Source organism: Myiozetetes cayanensis, unplaced genomic scaffold, assembly GCF_022539395.1.
Source record: "Myiozetetes cayanensis isolate MyiCay16 unplaced genomic scaffold, myiCay2020 scf2-11, whole genome shotgun sequence".
NCBI lineage: Eukaryota > Metazoa > Chordata > Aves > Passeriformes > Tyrannidae > Myiozetetes > Myiozetetes cayanensis.
In genome coordinates this window covers 61,508,345-61,531,004 of record NW_026087411.1, presented here as the reverse complement: position 1 = coordinate 61,531,004, position 22,660 = coordinate 61,508,345, and the positions used below count along the sequence as shown (strand labels likewise).

General features: G+C 43.2%; 1 protein-coding gene across 2 annotated transcripts in view; it reads left to right on the top strand.

Moving 5' to 3' along the window:
• The first annotated feature begins 762 nt into the window (after positions 1-762).
• The window catches only part of RSPO3 (R-spondin 3), a 72,769-nt gene continuing 50,871 nt past the window's right edge, over positions 763-22,660 (top strand). Inside the window, exon 1 of one of the 2 annotated variants that reach the window (XM_050316239.1) lies at positions 763-816. In XM_050316239.1, coding sequence (XP_050172196.1) covers positions 792-816 — 25 coding nt within the window. In that variant the 5' untranslated portion in view covers positions 763-791. Of the gene's footprint in view, positions 817-12,033; positions 12,512-22,660 lie in introns of those variants that run through there. The other variant, XM_050316238.1, reaches the window with a different exon arrangement.

Here is a 22,660-nt window from a genome sequence, read left to right as displayed (position 1 = left end):
TTGAATGTGTCAGGCAGCAGCCAATCTCTGTACATAAACAATGACACCAGGAGATGCACTTCCTCTTCATGAACTTTGGAAAATCTGATCCATCTCATTTAATACTGAAAAGAAAAATAAGGAAGGGAAAGAGAGCGAGAGAGAAGGAAAATATGTTCTCTGAGCCAATGTGAGGTGTAGGGCAATGTTTCATATTAACCCTGGTTTCCTCTTCATACAGCCTATTTCTTTGAAAAACACAGCCATAGTTCACCCACTGGTCCTATGGCCTATGTTGTTTCTCAGGGAGGTTCAATGTTATGGTTAGAAAGAACTAAAGGGAAAATATTGCAGAGGAATTTAACCAGATTTCTCAATCTAGAAGCTTTGTAAGAAAAGAGGATATACTGAAGCTAAAGTTTCTGATGGAAGTTGTGGTAGTTTAATTGATGCTATCAGGAAAGTTTGGAGTATTTCCAGCTAGGGCCAGAGAGAAACCATTGGATCATGCAGGACTGGGTCTGGTTGGGTTGGGTAAAGTACCTTCTGAGGATACAGAGAGCTGGAAATCAAACCCTTGTTCCTCCTGGCTCCAAACAAGAATATCAAGGTGGCTCTCCCCTAACATAACCAGTGATTTCTGATCAATTATTTCCTTTTTCCAAAATCACTTAGGACTTTTCCAGCTGGGAAACTGTCACAGAGGAAGGGACGTCCTCCAGCATGCAGTGACAGAGATGCTCAGCTGTCTGCAGAGACCTGGTCACTCACCCTTGCAGTTCATCAGACAGGCAGTGAGAGCAACCTGAGCAATGTGCTACCCTGAGAACGTTGATGGTAAGCTTCAAATGATGGGCTGGAAAAGCCTGTGTCCATGTGGTGAACACTGTTAAGTAAGATGTCCCATTCAATTTCTTGCTGCAGAGTCCATCGCAACTGTAATGGCAAAAAGGCACATGAGCATGGTTTTCCCACAGGATGGACAACACCCTCATTACCCTAGGAGACACAGACATAAGAGGGGAAGGGAGCAGTGCTATCCAGGGGTTTATTCAAAATCTTTCAAGCCTGTGTGAAACAAAGCCAACAAGAATGATTTTGGAAATCAGAAATATCAATGAGCTAGGGTTTAATTTCTCATACTCTGTCAGTTGCCTGACCTTCCCTCTACACATTCCTTTGTCTATCCACAATAGTGCAGAAGGGAAGATATTTCATCTAACTTCAGGCATAGACATTTACATATTTTAGGACATAATTCAGCTCACCTCTTTTAGACATCTATCACAAGACAAATAAAACAGTTTTAAAATACCTATGTCTTTCCACTGACTACAAAAGCAGCCTAAATGACGAGTTTATATGCATATATGTGCTCAGATCAGGTATATCCCCCTGACTATTCCCCTCACATCCTTCCCATTTCCCCCATGAAAAGATACAGATCCCCTCACAGCACAAGGCTCAGCAAAAGCAGGGCTCTGCTTACAGAGTTACACTGGGTTGTATTCATTGATGAGTGAAAACAGGTCAAAATTCAACTACTAGCTCTAGCCTCCCACTCATTATCTCTGCTGGGTGTTTAGATCTCAGGGAATTTGTGAAGTTTCTGGGTTTCCAGATACTTGATAATATTTTCTGTGAGGCAGTGGGCGTAATTCCTTCGACAATTGCAGAGGAATCTCTAAAGGGGAACTTCATGAGCATTGCTTGCTCTTTCCTCTAAGGAAAAAAATTAAATTCATGGTTTTCTGACAAATGCTTGTTTTCTGCTGTTGTCAGAAAGCCAGGAGACATTTAGCAGCTGTAACAGCTAAATAAAAGCAGAAAATTTCCTGTCGGCTGCTACACTGGGTAAGTATGCAAAATAAGGTTAAAGAGAGGTAGCTCTACTCTAGGAGACACTGTCACCCAAAATAATTTTTGAAATGGCACAGTCCTCCCTCCCCTCCCACCTGATATAGGTTTAAATTCCATAAAACACAGTCCAGTGATCACTGTACACTGAGGATAGTTGCATATTCAAACTACAAATCAATTTTAAAAGTGGACTCATTTCTTTAAATAGAATATGGTCACAGCCTTCATCCAAGATATTAGTCTGTAATTGACAGGATGTTATCTCTGGTTCAGAGTTATGTTTCCAATATGAAGTTACCTTGTTACAGACTTAGTGTCACCAGACACTGAAGTCATATTAAGCACTATAGAAAATTAGCTTCAATACGAGTAATATTTCAATTTCTTTGGAATACGAAACTCCTTCACTTTCTTTTCTCCTTTTGTCTCCTAGGACTCTGCTTCTTTCCAAGATAATACTTGTGTCTGCAGGTTTCAAGGGCTATTTGTTGCTGTGACAGTGACACATCACTTTGAGTAATGCCTTTTAAGTACTATTAGCACATATCTGATCTGAAAATGTACAAACACATTCAACCAAAATTTCTGTACTAATAGACAAGCCTGAAAGAAATAAACAGGAAACAAACAGAACCTTTTAAAAGAATTATCTGCAACTGAAATACCTTAAAGATAAATAAACTTTTAGATTTGACTCCCTCTAGAGTATATTTAAGGAAAAGCTTGAATCAGGAAATTCCTTTTTTGTTGCAGAAACTCACGGCAGCCACATCAAACTTCTCTCCAAGTGCAAGAATCCCTCTGTGCCCAGCAGCATCTGTTCAGTAGAGCTCTCTGCCTGGTGCCAGTTACAGACAGGCCCCTGCAGGGTTTAGACCTCGGTGCCTTGCTGACACCAAAAAACCAAAAGTATATCTTCTTTTCAATAAGAGAGGAAAGAGCTGTAATAGTACATACCTACATTTTCCAGAAAGGAGACCAAATCCTGCCTGTCTGCATCAGCTAAAGGCAATAGGATGTCTTGCCTTTGATCTGTAGTGATGAGCTGGAAAGGAGTAGACCCATGTCTCTAGGGACCTGTTGTAGAACAGGACCTTCATTCACTTTGGCCCTTGGGGATTCAAACAGTGTTGTAACATCTGCAGATCCCAAATGTCTATTTTTTCTAAAAGGAGAATCAGTTACCCCTTTCAAAATGAGCAGTGCCAATGTAGTTACCGAGGTTGCCTCAATCCTTTCAGTGAAACTCTCTCAGTCCCGTTGTGCAGGACACAAGAAACACCAATGTATCCACTCTGTATCTGCTAATGCTCCCACTATCACTCTGGAGGAGCAGCAGAGGCATACAGGTAGTAGTGAGATATCAAACACAAGAAAAGGTAGCACAGAAAAAACAGCTGAATTTTCAAGAAAGACTCAGTGGAAACAGACACGGAATCTTTCAAAGTATTTGTATCTATGTTTCTAATGAAAAAGAAGCATCAAATGCATTATGTAAGTTTTGTATGTAATGGTAGAAAGGGAATACAGGACATGCACAATTTTGCTTCTCTCTATGCAAGACAGTAAGATGAAAAAATACCTGGAGGAGAAAACAAAAAAACAAACAAACAAAAACCAACCAACCAAACAAAAAAAAACAAACAAACAAGTAAGTATACTGAGCTACCTGGATCTGAAAATAGAGAATTTGGATTTCTTGCTAACTAGGTCCATTGCTTCCAAGGATTCTCAGTTGCTAGTTTTCTAAAGCCACAAAAGAAACTGGAAAAGAAACCCAGTGTCTACCTCCTTTTTAGCTGCATGAACGTGTAAATTCAGTCTAACTACAACACATGTACTGCACTGCAGTCCCTCCAGGAATAAATTTGGATCACTATGCTATAGGCTCCAAAGGGTAACATGACATTGCATCATATCCCCCTACAAAAAAAAAGATTTCACTAACAGACATCACTTCCAAAAGTGGTCCTTTATTCCACTTTTACATTATAGTTTCTTATGAAATATCTTAGTGGATGACTGGTGCTTTGCCACATTTCTCTCAATCTATTTATAAATGTTTGGTTGGAAAGAAAGTAAACATTACAGGACAAACACTTTATAAACCTTTGCTATTTTCATTTAATACTCGAACTGGAATTGGTTTTGCTTAAAATAAATAATAATCCTGGAGTGCACTGCAGAATGACACAAAATCTCCCAAGCTTGTTAAATTAAAAAATTAAAAAAAAAAAGTTTATATCTCATCTGAGAGCACAGAAAATGACATCTTTTATGAGGGGAAAAAAAAAAGGCCTGCCAGGTAGACTTCATCCTTCACAGTATGGAGCCGGTAAAAGCCTTCGGGGCAATCACTACTCATTGATTATAAATCGAATTGACCGACATGCCATCAGAAAACCTGCAGCGCCGATGAGTGAGTGATTCCCCCCGCCCCAATAATGAATTAAACAAATGTTTCACACCTTAAAGCTCTGGCTGCATTTGGAAAAGCACAACTGGTTTCTCACAGGCAAAACAGCGCTGGCTAACAGAGCATGTTGCTGCTGCTGCTCCCTTTCCACCTCACACACCCAGCGACTTGCTGCTTGTTTATTTAAATGACACTGTTGTTTGAAATGATGGGGGCTTCTTATCCTCTTGAGTCATGCATTCTCTGTCTGGGATCCTCTGTTTAGGCACTTTTAGCACCTCATTAATTACTGACTGCAACAAAGTCATGCTGTTTTGCAATTCTATTGCCTTTGTTAAGAAATCTCAATCCTGTGTTAGAATGTGAAAGGGTACTGTTATCTACCATATGCCCTGCTTGACTCCATATTACAAAATTAGCTTCTTCTTCCTGAAATACATACACATATGCTCCTTATATCCATACCCCATGGTTAAACCGCCTGGTCTCCGTTAAATGGCCTGCCAGTAACAACTGTAGAAGCTACTGATGCAGATAAAAATCACTCTTAACTCCACACTTAATAAATAAATGTTTTATATGGGAATCTTCAATTTCTTAACAATGTCCTTAATAAGTCTTAATAAGTCCTGCTGCAAAGGGCTACTCTAGATGCCTTTCTATGACTCTGTGGGTACTAAACCCCTTCCAAATGGTTAACTATTAAAGATAAGTAACTAATACATTAAGCAGTTGGAGATTTTATTTCACTTTAGGTGGAGGGTTCGTGGGACAGTATCACATAAGGAACCCTGAAACTCTTCCCTGCAATGTCCTGAATGTTATTAGTGTATGCAACTTTGCAGGCACATTAAAGTAGGTTGGTACGAGAGGCTTGACCAAAACAGGGACTTCCATAGCTGTGCAGAAAGCTGTGATTTAAGAATCATCTTCAGCAGCAGCTTAGGCTGGAAGCACCTAATTAAATTTACAATGTCCTTCCTTGTTTGGGGTGAATGCTCCTCAGAGTACGGCCCCTGCAGAGACCCAGAGCCAGCCCAGGCAGGACTCTCATGTGAGAACTTGTGGGCCAAAGATGAGTGTAACAGAGCTAAATTCACTGAGGAGATAGACTCAGCCACCAGTGGAACCAGGCCCCTCTCAGCAAGTTTGTTTACAAAACAAGGACAGAAAAATAGAATTGGTAACGATAGTGACTTTGCTCAGTGTGTAGGATATATGCAGCCTGGAGAGACCAGCTTCTGCTCATACGTTTCCATTTAACGTGAAATGTGCAAGCATTCTTTAAAAAAAAAAAAAAAAAGAGAGAGAGACAGTAAATAAAACTTCTCTTCATGTGCCTTAAAATCAGTTTCTTGTAATCGTCTGACACCAAGAATCTATGAAGTGGCACAGATGCAGCAAAGCAGCTTGTGCAGAATAACTGGGAGTCTAGAGTGTGGGGTGCAATTGCGCCCTGAATCACACTCATGTGAAAGGTACACATGGAGCATAGGTCCACACACTGGCCAAGTTTCATTGCCATTGGGCTGCTATACTAAAGGGAACTCAAGAAAACCATAAAATTGATTCTCTGTTTTTGAAAGAAAGGATCTTCATTTCTACCCAGGTGGAGGAGGCTGGGTGAATTAGGCATGGATAGATATTTAGATGGGCAGAAAATCCAGCTGGACTGGGTGTTTCCTTATTGCCAGCTCCTGATGGCTCTCAGTTCAGGATGAATTTTGGTTCTGATAGTAGTTTGTTGGGTACACCTAATTCCCATAATTTATTCGTATACTTTAGATGTCTAATTATTGAATGTTGGATGTTATTTGCAAAGCCATATGCCTACAAGTTAGGATTTGTTACTCCTAAGTTTAAGATGTCTTCATATTTCATGAAATCTTGGTTTTCAAGTTGTAGCTGCCTGATCCCTGATTTGTAATTTATTCAATGTAGTAGATGTACATATTAGCTTAGCAGAAGCTGCACATCACTAAATTCTTGTTATTCTTCTACCAGTCATCAGCCTCATATGAAAAGAGAACTAAATTCAGAAGTAAAACACAGTGGGATCCTTTCCAGTCATTAACAGTGGTCAGAAATATGCTGGAAGGTACACAAAAAGGGTAAGGGTCTGATTAGGGAATGTTTTTCTCTCTGGAAAAGTGTGAGGGCTTATTTCAGCTCCGATGAACTGAATAAAAATATGAACTGATTCAACATATGCAATTGCTTCAAACTCTCTAGTCATAGTGACAAACATCAGTTTGTGCTTAAAAGTTCTTCTCAAGAACACCATGTCACAAGTGCATCACAGTCAAGCAGAGAATAGTCTTCTTCAGGACTACTATTTTGCAGTTTTTCAGAACTTGCAATTTACACCTTGAAATAAGCAACAAAAGCAATTGAGTACAGAATTGTTTCTAGATTACTCAGCACTATCGGCCGAATGCAATCATATGTCACTGAAAGGTCTCATAGAATAAGTATCAGTGACTCATTTACTTACCAATGTTTAGTGAAGGACCGTCTCTTGTCCCATTTTAAGTAGCACTGTAGTTGTCTTCACCTGTTAAAATCCTGATTAAATGTCACAAAGTGTGACCAGTGGAACAGCATTTTCTCCTGTGCCAGCCCTTGTTTAGAAGAGACAGAGCTGCTGTTTTACTGTATTTATTAACATGTATTTATTTACATGTCAGGTTTTTCATTCCTGTTTCCTTATGGTGAACCAGATCAGGAAAGTGAATCTACAAAAAAAAAAAAAAAAAAAAAACCCCAACAAAAAACAAAAAACAAAAAAACCACAACTTGTTTTTTTAGGATTTCATTTTTCAACCTGATATTTCCCAAATCCTTGGACTAACACAGCCCAGGAAGTAGGAATGAGCAAGTCACTCAGGCAAGTGTGGAATCTACTTAAACTGACATTAGCACCAAAGAAATTCACAGGAAACACTGCCAAATACTCCCAAATCATAGAGAAATCAATGCCTAGACAAATGGATGTGTCAGAAGGCTGTGAAACCTTTGTTGCTGGTTACTCACATCCTCCAGATTTACTCAGTTACAGTTCCACCCTACATGCTGCCACCACAGGAGAAGGATACTTGGGTAAACTGATGCATGAATTTAAGTCAGTACAGTTATTCTAGTATTGCCTTCTAGGTGGTTGAAGTTACCCAGATCAAAAGCTTTTTTTTTTTTTCCCCAGTTTAGCATACATTAAAAAAAAGACATTTATGTTAATTGCTTCTGTTCTAGAATGAGTATTTACACTCAAAATACACAGATACTTCTATGGCAATGCTGAGATTTTTTCTGGTAGACACAATTGCTCTAGGCACAGATTCTGCAAACACAGAACAAAAAGTTGGTCTGCATCCCAAAAGTTTTACAATCTGATTGCAAGTCCAAGAGACGACCAACTGATAGATGAATACAGGGAAACAATGACTTAGCATGGTTTGATCATCCTCGTATTAACTGCTAAAACTTCCTCTGTGCCAAAAAGCTCTCATTTTGAGTCTTTTCTGTTGGACTTCCTTAACTAAACTGCATCTGGAAGGTTTGTGCTGCAGAATTTGTGTGTTTTTCCCACAAATATGCTTTTTTTTTCTCTTTCATGTACAATAAAACAATAATTCATCTCTCCTCCAGTGTCATCCAGAAGACTAGATCCAAACCTCTCTCAGACTGATAAAAGGTCAAGCTGACAGCAGCAGGCTTTGGACCTGACCCAGGCTGAGGGGTAGTCCAGTCTGACATGTTAATTTAGGGCCTGATCCTACAAACTCTGATTACACTGGGATTTTATTACAATGACAGAATTGCACAAGTTGGAGATGGGAAAAATCAATTAGGTAATCTAATCTATTTGTTGCCAGTGAAGGATTGTTCTCTGTTAATGTTCTGCCATTAGATATATTAAATATCTGAAATGTAAAGACATTATTAAGGATATTGGGACTGGATCTTTAGGAATAAGTTTGTTTCTTAAAAAGTACACATAGGTTCAACTTGTGAGTAAAGCATTTCTCATCACTCACTTCTTTCAGTATACATAAGACTATGGAAATAAGATCTTCTGTTCTGTGATATTAACAGCTTTTGAGAATGTTCATGATGTTACAGAAGATTAACCTCCTAAACTGAACATGGCTAAAGAACAAATGGGTTATGTTAGGAAACACAGAGAAATGTAACAACTGTCAGATTGGGAAACATGGAAAAGAACTGTAATACACACACATACTTACAGATATAAATATGTGTGTGCATGTGTGTTTTGGGTAATTTCTTATACATTTGTGTCTCTCTGAGTGATTTGCTCATTTTTTACTTGCCCCTTGGTTTGTACACACACAAAAAAATCTGGTGCAATGAATGTCATGATTTGGAGTCCTGTGTAGTGCCAAGAGTATTGTTGGTATTTAACAAATCGTAGACGTGTTGGGTTGTACAACCCGTACTCAGGATGCCTGCTGCAGTCCTCCAGCCCTTCTCCCTTCAGCAGACATGACCAACTCAGGTCTGTGGGGATGCTAAAGGGATGAGTCCTTTGTGGTGAAATCTGACCTATGCCACCTGAGTCCTGATCAGCACATGAAAAATTAGGATATTGTATTGGACACAGTATGTTTCGTTTTCAAGTTTTATATCAGAAGTAACCCAAGGCCTTTATTTCTTTACTGTGTTTCCCAAGTTGAAAAGGCAAATTAGTGACCCTTTTGTTCACTTACACAAACTATTTCCAGTCTAGAGAAGAATGACAAAGGGTTAGCATTCAGCTGTCCTGTTCACATGGCTAGTTTTTACGACTAGAGTGCCATTTTAAGCAAGCAAAATATCAGCTATTAATTGAATATTATTATCTTATTTTGGGTATAATCTAAGTATCCTGAGGTCACCTTCTTTTTTCCACAATCTATTAGCTATTCAGAAAACTGAAATAAACATTTTCTAGCTGTAGAAATTCACACAGAAAAACCACAGGGTAAGAATTGCAATAGTGAAAACACCACACACTATTACTCTTTCACTAAAGGATTACTCTTCTTAAAAAAAAAAAAAAAAAAAAAAGCCCCCAGCAAAACAATATCTTGCTGATTTTACAGTCTCCTGCTGCTGGTTTCAATGCAGTTCAGTAAAACAGATATATTTGACTTTCCAGCAACATACAGATCATCAGCCATTCTCTCCCTCCCCACCCTTTTTAATAAACCCCCAAACAGAGCAGCACATAAAACCACCCTGGGAACTGTTTCTGATTCATCCGTTGCAGTTGCAAGGAACACACTACATCCAGCTCCCTCCACAGTGTGTGCTGCTGCTGGCTCCTCGCATCCCCGGGCCTGGTGAGGGGAGGTGTTCTGTGTGCCGGATCCCCCCAAAGCCGGTCATCCACAGGCCGCAGGCCCAGGCACAGCTGTGCAGCCCCACGCAGCCCAGCCTGGCCGCTGGCTCTGCCTCCCCAGGGCTGATGTCAGCCTGAACTTTGCCACCGATATCTCATCCATCGGGATGAGCGACATAAACAGAGAATTGCATGCCAAAGTTTTGCTCTGGAACAAGCTCCTTCCACACATTTCAACGATACAAATCTTCCCCTTTTATTGCAGGACGGCAATAACTGTTTATGGGTTCAGTTTGTGATTGTTGTTGGGTGGCTTTTTTTCCCCCTCTAATGGGGCTGGTTTGGGGAGAGTAACCTGACTTTCTGGTGCTCTCTTGCCTCGCTGCTTTTTGGATCTCATCTGGAGTCAAGGCACAGCTTTTGTTTTCTCCTCTGTCTATGCCTCTGCTCCTCTACCACAGCAAGTAAACGACCTCTTCCCCCACCCCCCCTCCACCGCTGCTGGTCACTCATGCATACCCTGCCCTACTGCTTGGCCCTCGGTTGGCACACACCTCACAAGTCGGTTTTGCTGAGGGTCTTGGGTGACCCATGTAGTTCCTGGGTCTGTCTCCCAACACATCTGCCCCATGCATCTCTGCTGTAGCAGGGACACAGGGAAGGGAAGAGGCTGGAGAGACAGCAAGCAGAGTTTTCTCAGCCGTGCTTTGTCAGGGTAAGGAGAGGGAGTGCACTCCCCGTTTGTTTAATGTTTTCCTTATGTTTCTCACAGAGCGTTTATTTTTTGACATGCTTTCTCTGCCCACTGGTGCTAATGCTGCTCGAGTGAGCTGGCTGGCTAGCTGCAGGTTGGCTCGCATACATGTCCCATCCTTTCTCCACAGCCTTGTTTATTTATGTCACTCGCCTGACTTGCTCAGATATTTACACACACACACTAGCACACGAGAAGTCTCAATCTCCAAAAAAACAAAACATCGAGACAAATGCACTTTCTTCATGTCAGGGTAGCCCCTAGTTTTGTCTGCCGAATGATTTTTATTTTATGCCTCTCTGGCAATCCCACCCCATCCGGCTCAAGTATCCTGGATTAGAAAAGCTTTCCCCAGAGTCCTTTTCAAAGGGAGCCTCCCACAGACCTTTAAATCCCGCACATTTTATGGTACAGATATTTAACAGCTCTGAGAGGGGCAGCGGGGGGAAAGACTGAGGAAAACAGTTACAATTAGAGTGGCTGCTCCTCACACCACTGAAGTTCTTGATGCGGTCAGCGCCGATTTACACGGCTCGCTCTCTCGTCGCAGAGATAGGCTGGGAGGATAAGGACTGAGATAAGAAGGGAAGCAAGAAAGGGCTCAGTGAAGTCACCGGTTTTCCCTTGAATCAGCCTCACCTCCCCCTTTGTAGCCTTCCCCTTCACCCCAAAAATAAACCCTTGACGGAGGAAAGAAACGCGATACCCTTCTGTCAAACAGGCGGCCTAGCCTCGACGAGGTGCAGCTGAGCTGTGCCCTCGGTGCCGGGGCTCTGCCGAGGGTCCCGGTGGCACCGGCGTCAGGCTGCTGTGTCCACCCGTGGGCGCAGGACTCCGCTCGGCCCCAGCCCGGGGCCAGCCCTGTGCCTTGCCTGCCGCCAGCCGGCCGTGGAGATGGCTCCCGGCCCCGGCAGGACATGCGGATTTGCTCTGTCCCGTCCCTTCAGAGAAGCCACCTCGAAAAACCCCTGTCCCGTGGGGAAAGTCCACAATGGAGAAAATCCCTCACAGCCCCCCTCCCATCTCCCCGTCTCCATTTCGAGCAGGGATGTAAGCAGATTCAGGGAAGAAGGGGGTGCCGCGCTGTGTCCCCCTCCGCAGGGAAGGGGCTGAGCACCCCGCCCCGTCCCCCCGGCGAGTGGGGGGGCTCCTCCCCACGGAGAGGCCGGGGCGCGGGGGGCAGCGGCACCTCCGCAGTGACCCCTGGAAGGCCGGCGGCGGAGGGGAGGCGAGTGGAGACCTCCAGGCGGGGGTTGCTGGCGAGACCGCAGAGCCCCTCCGCCCGCGGGCCCCGCCGCTGGAGGATGCTCGGGAGCCTGTGCCCCGAGAGGACTCGGCCGGGCACCGAGAGCCTCCCCCTGCCGTGCCGGGGCGCTGGGTCTCGGCTCCTCCCGGCCCGCCCCGCCCCGGGGCCTCTCCCCCGGGGCCTCGCTCAGGAGCAGCTCCCGCATGAAGCCCGGAGGCTCCTGGTCGGCGGGCGGGAGAGCCGGGGGGGCCCGGCCCACCTGCGCCCGGCGGCTGGCGGTGCCCGCGGCGCACAGCGCGGCTGCTCCGGAGCGGCGGCGGCGGGGCTGGGGCCTCCTCCCTCTGCCCCCCCGCCGCTCCCGCCCTCGCACACTCCTCTCCCACCGCCATCCATCCATCCGTCCTGTCGGCACCTCGCCCGCCCGGCGCACACACGGGCGCGCACAGCCGCACGCACCCCGGCACCCGCACAACATGCTGCCGGCCACCGGTCCGGCATGGACCCCGGCGGCGGCTGCTCGGCTCCTCTCCGCTGCTGACTGCCCTCTGAGGTTTGCGGCAGGTAGCGGGGCAGACTGCTGGAAAGTGCAATAGGAAAAGCGAAGGGGAAGGGGAAAGGAAAAAAAAAAAAAAAGGAAGAGAAAAAAAAAAAAAAAAGGCAAAAGCCATCAAGCCGGCCAAGCCCAGCTTTGGATCTCAGTGCAGGTATTTCTGCTGCTGTGTTCATCCCTTGCCGCCTACCACCCCGGTTTATTATTTCTTTTTTTAAGGAAAGAAAAAAAGGACGAAAAGGAGAAGTTGAACTCTCAAAGGGTTACTATGCAATTGCGACTGATTTCTTGGTTTTTTATCACTTTGAACTTTATGGAATACATTGGCAGCCAGCACGCCTCCAGGGTACGGCGACAGGGAAGAAGTAAGTGCGAAGAGATTTATACTTTGATAACTTCTGCTTCCTCGCTTTGTGCTGTTCACCTGTCCGGGGGGTTCTGTGCCCCCGGTGCCCGAGCGAGTGCGCTGGGGAACCAAATCCCGCTCCCGCGGCGTGGCCGAGTGGATTTGCGGGCAGTTTCATTCAATTGGAGGGATGAAGGAGATTTTTGACCTCTTTCTGCTCTTCTTTCTCGCCTCACCGGGATGAACAGCGCGGACTCTGGGAAGACCTGAGTCTGGTCCTTTACATTTTGGTTTCTGGTAAAGGAGAACGTCCTTTCTTAGGTTTTTCCTCTTCCTGAAGGGAAAGGGCGATGGCACGACAGGTAACTTTTTGCCGGTATGCCCCAAACGCCTTTCTCCATCCCGGTCAAGAAACCCCCACCCCAAGAACCAGCAGTACAGATTATCGCTATAGGTTAAGCCTGGCGCCCGGCGATGCGGAATGTGTGTGTGGGGGGGGTGGGTTGTCGCGGCGCTGTCCGTCCCTTTGCCTTCCAACATCCACTCACCACTAGTCACCCATCGCCACTGTCCTGGGACTGTGGCTCCCGAATTTTTATTTTTATTTTATTTTACATTTTTAATTTTAATCGCATGGAATGAGGTGGGTTCTTCCCTTCTGATTTAACCGAACCCTGTCCGTCGCCGACTGGGTCAGAGGCGAAGGCAAGAGGCAGGCGGGGCATCGAAGGGCGCGGGGCAGTACCCAGGGTGCTGGTAGCAACTCCCAGGGAGCTGTCGCCCCGAGGAGGCTAGGAAAGTCCCCCCATCATCGGGGAGGGAACAACAAGGAGGCAGCAGCGAGTCGCCCCGTCGGGAAGGCGCTGTCCAGGTCGCGGGCGCTGCCACGGGCGGGCGGGCTGTGCCTCCGGCGTGGGCCCGGATCCTCAGTGACCCCTCCGGCAGGGCCACGGGGCAGAGCTCTGCCGGGGCGCCGCAAGGAGCCGCGGGCACGAGGCAGCGGGGCCTCCGGGACGTGCCCCCGACCCGGCCTCACCACCCCGCCTGCTTCGGACCCGCCGCTGTTTCTGGGGAGGAAGCATTTTCTGCGCACCTACCGCGGAGAGGCTGCTCATGCCTGTCCGCTCTCCCTGACAGCTGCAGACACCGAGGAAATGTCATAAAACACAGCAGCCTGCATTTAATCAGCAAGAAGTAACTGAGTTACTTCCTCAGGGAGGGGAGGTACTATTATTTTAATTTTCTCTTGCTCAGCCTTCGCTCCCTTGCCCTGCTTGGCATGGCTGGCCCTTGAAAGCCTCCTTTGTGTGGTTTGCCTCCTGCAAACAAGGTTTGATTCACCTAAAGTGCCCCTAAAGCGGAGCTGAGGACGAGAGAGACCGGGATTCCAGCCCTCCGATCCCCACGGCCGCGCAGCGAGGGAGCACTAAGGGCTAAGTAAAACATGTCAGGGCATCCGATTTATTATCTTTGGCAAGGGGGAGCTCCGCAGCCTCCATCACTTCCCACCCACTCCTTTAAACCCTGGCAACCGCGGGCCCGCAGGCTGCGGCTGCCCCCAGCCCACCCGCCACCCTCCCGGCCGTGGGGGTACCCCGACAGGCGCGGCGGAGAGGTTCAGCCCCGGGTCGGGGGCACGGTAGGGGTCGGGGGGCAGGATCCCCCGCGGGGCAAGGGTCGCGGATCTGGCCCCCTCCGCCCGTCCTCGCTCCGGCACCTGGTGCGCGGCGCGCCGGGCCAGCGCCGGGCCGGCGGCGACCTCTGCTGTCCCGCGCTCGGCGGGCAGCCCCGGCTGCAGGTGCTCGGCTCGCATCGGCACGGCACGGTCCGTGCCCCGTTTCGGCCAGGGAAGGCAGGTCTCCCTCCTGCCCCCCGGCCACTCTCGATGCAGCCGCCTCTTCCTAGGAATCGGGGTAGACGCGGTGTAATCTCCAGGCGAGCGCCGTTCCGTCTCGGTCGTTCTCAGACACCCCTCAAAGCAGCGAAACTTTTCAGGAAATAGAGGCGGGAGCGTTGGCCGCGGGTGTTTAGCCGGTTGGGACAAAGTCGAGGAGGTACCGAGTGCTTGCTCAAAGTTTTATGGTTAAAGTGCAAGAGTTAAGATAAATTCACAGCAGAGCAAGTGGCTGAAAGAAATCACAGCTAGAGAGTCAGGATGGAAATCTGGCTTATTATTTTGGCAGTGAAGACAAAAAGCCTTTCAGAACATCTTGCCTGGCCATGGTGTACATCGATCCACTGGCTGAGGTCTTCAAATCCAGCTGGTTGTAAAACATGCTTTAGTGTAACTAGTTGTTACTCGGCCTGAAGCAAAAATTAGAGAGTGAGTGTTTATGAAAGTCATTGTAAAAGTGGTTACAGTCACTTTCACTGATCACTTTGGCTTTAAAAATCCATAAACTGCTTTTAGTGAATAGTACAACTTGGAATAAATTGTAGCGTGTGGATAAAGAAGGCACCTGTCAAATTCATCTACTACATGGAAGACTTTCTCTGGATTTCTGTATTTTTTGATCAGATAGTCTCCTTTAACCAGAAACCATAAACCCATAGCTAGGGAAGTGTTTTCAAATTTCTCCTTAACCTGTGTATTTTTAAATACAGTACAAACCACTTGTCATCAAGCAATCAGTGAGTCCATGTTACTTCATTTTGTTTATTATCCAAGTCCTCCATTCCATGTATTGTATTGTAGACTCGCACATTTTAGCATAAAGAAATAACAAAGTCTGGACTGACTAATTCAGAATACGCTATGCCAGACTCTCTGCTGATATAAATTGAAATTCCTTTACTAAATTACCCCATGAGAAGAATCTGGTCCCGAAACATTGCTTATTTTGTACCTATTGCTAAAGTAATCTTTACTATAAGAAATGTCTAGTCTGCAATCCTTTCACTCTCCATACTACATACTACTGAAATTTCTAGTTGGAGAATCCAAAATCTCTGTCTCATGACCTGTCGTAAAGACGTAGTTGGCTGTGCAGAGATTAAACGCCCCTGAAGTCAAGAACGCAGTGCAAACAGAGGATCAGGTCCATAATTAGACATAGGAAAAGATCGATAAAAGTTCAAAAGCAATCATGCTATTAGCAAAGAGATTTGTGAGTTTGTTCTGATAAGAGTAATTAAGTCTAATAAAGTTGTTTGAGTCCTACAAGACGGAGTAAAATGCAACTGAGTACAGAGTAATATACCAGTGAATAAGAAATTCTATGCATCTGCCAGTGATTAAAATTTGCTTAGAAAAAAAGTAGGATTAAGTCAATAGTCCAAAAATATTTTGGCTCTGCCACCACCAGCCCCCAAAACTTAGTACTGATAGTTATGTATATCTTTCTAATTGACCTTCTAATGGACGGAAATGAAGTATTATTAGCTACGGGTCTGTGAATGACCGGCAGACCATTTGCCATGACCCTATGGACTACCAGAGAACCATAGACTAAATTTGGAAATCTCTAGAATAAACAAAGTGATAGAAAATTCTGTAGTTTTATCACAACTCCTACATTTGGGACTAAAACAATTTGTATGGCTGTGGAAGACCAATTTGGATGTAGAACTCCCATGATTTTTGGTAGCCCATCTGATGTTTTTCCTCCTACCTTTTGCTATAATAGCATGTTTAGGATCCCTAATGTTCCTTCCTTCCTTCCTTCCTTCCTTCCTTCCTTCCTTCCTTCCTTCCTTCCTTCCTTCCTGCCTGCTTGCCTCCCTGGCCTGCCAGCCAGTGCTCCTCTGTCCATTCCTCTGCCAGTGTGGGACTGCAGGTCTTCCAGCATCTGCTTGAGGTCACAATCATGAGTGAAGGTCTCCACTCTGCAAACACTCTGCCTCTCTGGCTGGGTTTGCATTCAACTACTTAAAAACTCAAAATGAAGGAGATGTGTAACAGTCCATTTGTAAAATAACTACATAAATTAAAACAAAGCCAAGAAAGTACTGACAAAATACAAGCTGATGAAATTGCATCTTCAGTCCTTTTACCTCGTGGAGGGTGCAATTCACATGGAGGTAAAATGTCAACAAGAAAAGAGGAATTACATTATTAATTAAAATAACACTGCATTCTGGAAACAATTTTTTAAATAGTTCACCATCTATATATATTATTCATATCTAGATGTACATTTAGTGATTGGCATGGCACAGATGGCAATGCTGCATAGTCTACGTATAAGATAGGTGTTGTTACCAACTTTTTAAAAAAGGAATAATTTGGTATCTCATTGCAACAGTTTAAAGCAGAAGTTAGCCAAGCAAGCAGCCATCAAGCAGCCCCCTTGGGCAGGATTGAATTACTCAGTATTAGTTCTCTTTCAAAATGTTTGTATCCTGCTGATAATTTTTTTCTGTGATGTCTTCATATTAGTATTCTCAGGGTAAATACTTTGCTGCTGACAAGTGCATCTTTTTTTTTTTTTTTTTTTTTGCAATGAAACTATATTTCTAATTTTTGGATGGGAACATGTTTGTTTTGACATAGACAGTAAAATTCCTATTGCAATCATTAGGAACAAAAGCGGACGGAGAGCTTTTTCATTATATTGTCATAAACTGTGAGTGTATCTTGTTGTAACAATATCTTAAATAATTAAATATCAGAAAATCACCACCCACTGCTGAAAGCTTTAGAAGCTTGATAGGTATAGACTACTTGTGTTGTTATTTTATTTTAGTAAATACCTCTGTATGTATGTAGATCTGTGCCTGATCATACCACAGTAAGGTGGAACAATATGTGTTATTATCCCAAGAGTCTAAAGGATATTACAGATCAGTTCCCGTTTCGTTCCTGACAGGGTGATAATTTCAAATTTTGTTTTTGTCTGCTGCTGAAGACATTTCTTATACTATATAAAATTCAAGTTAGACTCCAAATACATATATTACCACAATTTTTCAAAGACATTGATGTGGGATGGTATATCGGCAAATACATGAAATGTCCAATTTCACTTTGCAGGCAGAATAAAATATCGCTATTATTAATGAAATGGTTTTAGAGCTTGAATCTGACTGCTTTGCTTTCAGTGGAGAAAGTCCCACGGACTTTGCTGGAGCTGGAATGGGGTCTTTTTTTTCAGGACCTCAGTATACATTTTGAGTTCAGAAGAATTCCTGTACTAGAGTACTTGCAGAACTGTATGCTCCAAATATATACAGCCCCTATATAGGATAAAACAATGCCCTTTACCTTTCAAAACTGTAATACATAGCCTGCTTGGGAGTCAGTCTCTTTCTTAGTCATATCAAAAGTACTACTTTTTTTCTACTTTCACCTATTGAGCCAACTAAAGTCAATCAAGTTAACTTGTGAGATTAATTTCTTTTGAACTTCGCTGTTAATGTATCAAGCCTTTGCAAATCCCCATTCTGCTCTTTCTTCTCGCTGTAAATTTTTCACTGAAGATAATGAAAGTTATACCTGATAAAATCTGAGCAAGGACTCAAAAATCAGACTTACTCATTTTCTCTTGCTTACAGTGCTCATTTTACTTTCTTAGTTAATAAAGCGAGTGTGCTGGTTTGACCATTGCACTTTATCACTAACATTAATAAGCTGTCTATTGTTTCATATTCAATCACTTATAGACTGTGACTACTAGCAACATTCCTCTGTTAAAACTACAATGGTTCTTTAAAACTTTTTTCCTCCTACACTGAATTGTCCCTTTTGCTCAAAATTAAATTAAAAATTGCGAAAGCTTGGTGGAGGAGATATAAAAGCTAATAAAAAAATAATATTTTTGTCTCACTTCTAATTTTGGAGTCTAAACTATTCAAAATCACTGCCATTTTTTTGCCAAAATAATTCTGAACAAAGCAATCTTATCGGATGACAAAAGGCAGCTGAAACCATGTACATTTTTATACAAAAGTCTGTCTGTCTGCAATTACCACAAACAATGCCACAGATAAAAATACTCACAGAATATTTATTAATGCAAAATATGTTATGGTTCTCAAAAAAAAAAAAGAGACATGAGCTGTAACTTTTTATATAAATAATTGAATAACTGAGTTTCTGATGACAGCAGAATGATTACAATGAGATGCTTTGTCATAATAAAATCCAACAGATTTTATTAATGAGTACTTTATTTTTGTTGCTAGTACAGAGCACTGCTATGAGCAACGCTACTTAAAAAGAAGGAACGATTCTGCTGTGGTTATACGATAGATGAGGAATAGACTTTTTCATATGTTTCAATTTCTAGATTATGAGCTATCAACCTTGCATTTTAAAATAGTGTCATTTATTCCTGTGATCAAAACTAGTACCCTCTGAAGCAAAGGAGGCACAAAACATATCTTGCTCCAGTGCTGCTGGCAAGAACTCAGCTATGGGGACTAGAGCTGAACCGGGAGACCCTTTGGCTGTGGAAACAACATCAAGCTCCTGCCGGCTCCAAACAGCACCCTAGCCTTGCACTGATGCTCTGGCTTTGCACAACAGAGTAATTAGGGGGAAGAACATAAAGGAATGATTATAGTAATACTTAGAAATGAAAGTAAAACCCCCAACCACAGGTCTACACCAAGTTCTGGTAGTGCTGCTATAAACTTGATCATTTCAAGCTTCTTAACGTGTGTCAATTTTACATGCTGACATGTTTCAGTACAGTTTAAAATTGAAAGGTCCTAGATGGGATTTCAGTTTGATATTTCCTGCAGGGTAAAGAATATTTTGGGGCACTGTAAAATAAAACAGGAGGTCACCGATGGATGTTGAAGTAGTAACAATATGTGATTCCTGTAGCTTTCTGTAAAGTGCAAGGGCAAACACAGCAAGGCTCAGATCCAAGAACAGAGTATAGGTGCCCAAGGTGTGTCTAGGACAGGATTTAAATATGAGTCCCTCACCTTCAAAGCCCTGCCTAACTACCACCTCACCCTTGACGCATGGACATTTCTCGGATGCTTTGTCATTTCTAACATGAAGTTTCAGTTTAATGACTTTGAGCGTCCACCTGGCATGAGAGGTTTCTGAGCTCAAGTCCCTTCATGCAGAGACTTAAATTTTTTCTTAAAGAAACCCTATGTGTAAAGAAAAAAAAGGCAATACATAAGTTGGCAAGTAATAAAAATAAAAATACTAACTTCCTCCATCAGGAGTACACAATATTGCTGATGATTGCTTACTGACATTGGAATATAATCTTGTGCAGCTCTGCTCTCATACCTGGTCCCCCAAGCCCTTGTCTCCCCTGTGCAAACTCAAAGGGGTGTGAGCCAATGACCTGAGATTACGTGCAAATCCAGGTGATAAAAAGTCAGTTTATTAGAGTAGGTCAACACAGGTAGGCTAGAGTCATGCTATATAGTAGAATTAATTTAGCTTAGATTTTCAATTCCTGGTCAAATATTTTAGCTGCGAAGTTTTTGGATACATTAAGAGCAGCAAGGCTGCTGCTTCCTTCTTGGTGTGTTTCAAAAGAAAAGAGTAAAATCTCCTTTCTTTTGTTAAAGAGCATACTGGCTTGTGAGGCTGGGCAGTAGTGCCAGGGCACCTGAAACCCCTGGACATCCAGGATTTGATATAGTTTCTGACCTCAACATTTCATACTAGGCTTAGAATCCCAGTATGGTGGTTTTTGTTGGTCTCTTTTGAAGGCGCCCAATTCTTCCCACCTACTGAAAGGCAACTGAAATGTCTTGCTCAGGGCTGCCATCTGTATTTTGATGGAGTCATCAGTGGAGGGCCTCACAACATTCAGAACAGCATAAATCCTTTACCAAGGACCAGCTCATCCATCCCACTTCTCTCCAAATAACTCAGTAGGTGCACAGTTTCACTGGTGATAGTGTTCTGGTGGGAAGTTACAGCTGAGGTAGGGCTTGACATCTTTTTTTTTTCAGCTTCCCTATAGAGTGAGGCTCTGCTTGGAGGGGAAGGAAGACAAGGTTCTCATGTGAACCAGAAACAGGTTCACATGGTAGGAGCAGCCAGCTGGTGCAACAAGATTTCCACTGCATTTCTCGACTAACTTTTACAAACATCCACATGAACCAGAGCTACTAAAACCTGACACTTTAATATGTTTACAAAGTTTATGTATGTTATCAGCACATGCAATACTCCCAACAGGATTTATTACAGGTTTCTTTAGCAACAACATTTTTTATCATAACAGCTCAAATGGTCAGAGAGAGGAAAACAGCCAGTTTCTCCAGAGCGCACCTCCCACGCACACTTGCCCAGCATTATTGCGTTGCTTATTCATGAAGATTACAAACACCAGTGTCGGCAAGTGTTTCATAACCTTGTTTCCTTTTCCTAGAATGTTCATAATTAATTTCACTTTTTTCCATGCCACTGAATAATGAGTTGCTGGTGTTGTTTTACTTGCTGTAACACTGACAAGTGAAGAACTAGCTCTCCAAAATAGAACCAAGTGTGAGCAAAGGCTATTTATTTAACATAGGAGTCAGAAGATGTTAAGTGCATGTATTTCGCAAACACACGGAGATGGATGAAGATTCCAGAAAGTTTTAGTATAACACAGAACTAAAAATAATCAACTAAGATGAGACCGTGCACAGGGCATGATGGCTGCAGATGTCATAAAATCTAATGGACAAGATCCTGAAGGCAAGGAAGGTAAATAAATGGCAAAATATTGTGTTTTGGAAAACAAAAACAAAAACAAAACAAAACAAAACAAACAAACAACCAACAACAACAACAAAACCAAACAGAACGGTTTCTGTTTTGCAGTCCAAAATGAAGTCAAACAATTGTCTTTCCTGGCTGTTTTATGAAGAGCTGGGCAATTAAAAAGTTTCAGAGTTGAGGGTGTATTAAAAGGGAAAGTAGAATTCTGTATGAGAGTGTAGAATTTATAACTTGTTCTATGTCCTAGACAAGTATTTTTAAGACTAAGGCCCTGACTTTAGGAATGAAACTATTTATATGTGCTATTTAAGCTATCCATTAAGGTGAAGCTTGAGTGGTGTGAGAATTTGTCAGTAGGATTCAGTTTCAAGCAAATGTCAGCAAAAGGACATCATCCATGGCTGCTTAGGTCATATATTATTTCTGAAGAAAAGACCTAAGTGATTTTGAGGAACAGGTAAACATAAAAAGAAGTTCCCCTGTGGACAAAATTATTTTCTTTTTCTCTGTTGACATCATTTTTTTTTATGCTAACAATCTACAAAATCAATAAGATTTGAAAGTGCTTATTGCCTGCCATGACTGGGCACCACGTTCTCTCATCTGAGTAGTTTGCTAAGATACTAATCCCGCTTTAAAGCCCCAGTTTCTTTCAAAAGTATGTCTTACAGCTAGTAAACTGTCACATTACTAACTCTGAGTTCAGTATATTTGAGGAAATAATCTAACAAATGGTGACATATATTATGGTTGTATGGTCTCTTAGAGACTGACCCATCACTCCATGAATGTGAAAATTAGGGAGGAGGTTTCAAATAGGCTTTCATTTATAAGTTATCTATTGTGCCTGGATACTCTGAGGAACACAAGTCTTCTCAAGTTTTACAGAAGTTAGAAGCACTGGGTGGGGAGTGACCAGAGTGGGAGGATCTTACTACTGTTTGCCAGGATCTGGCTAGCCACAAAGGAAACTGTGAACTGTACATTGATTGGGGGTGTTGATGAGGATGGGCTGCTATTCACATCTTTCAGAAATCACATCATTTCCAGCTACCCAGTGAGCAGAGAAGTTCATTTCTCCCTCAGGATAAATCACACCTGAGTCCAGATAAAAGAGGTTAATCAAAAGAGTAATCTTCTCTTGCATTTTCATGCTTCCTTGATTTTGTAAGAGAGGAGGATTCTAACTTAACTACACTAAAAGACCACCAAGAATTATGAAAGTCAATTCATAATCCTTTCTGAAACCTTTCATAATTTCTTGAAAAATAAGTTATTCATGTATGGAACTTGCTGGTTTAGCCTTCCAGCCTGGTTCCATAACTGACTGTGGTTACTACTGGGAACACCAAAAAGAGACTGTGTTTTTCCTCTGAAAGCATGCAAAGACCTTGGTCACATCTTGTTCAAAAGAGATCAGCAACAGAAATTGCAGTATTGCATATAAGAGAGCTTATTCAGAAGTAGAATCTTCCATCTCATACTCCTTGACTCCTATGTAAACCTTCTTCAGCTCATGTAGTTCACCCCCTGGAACCCTTT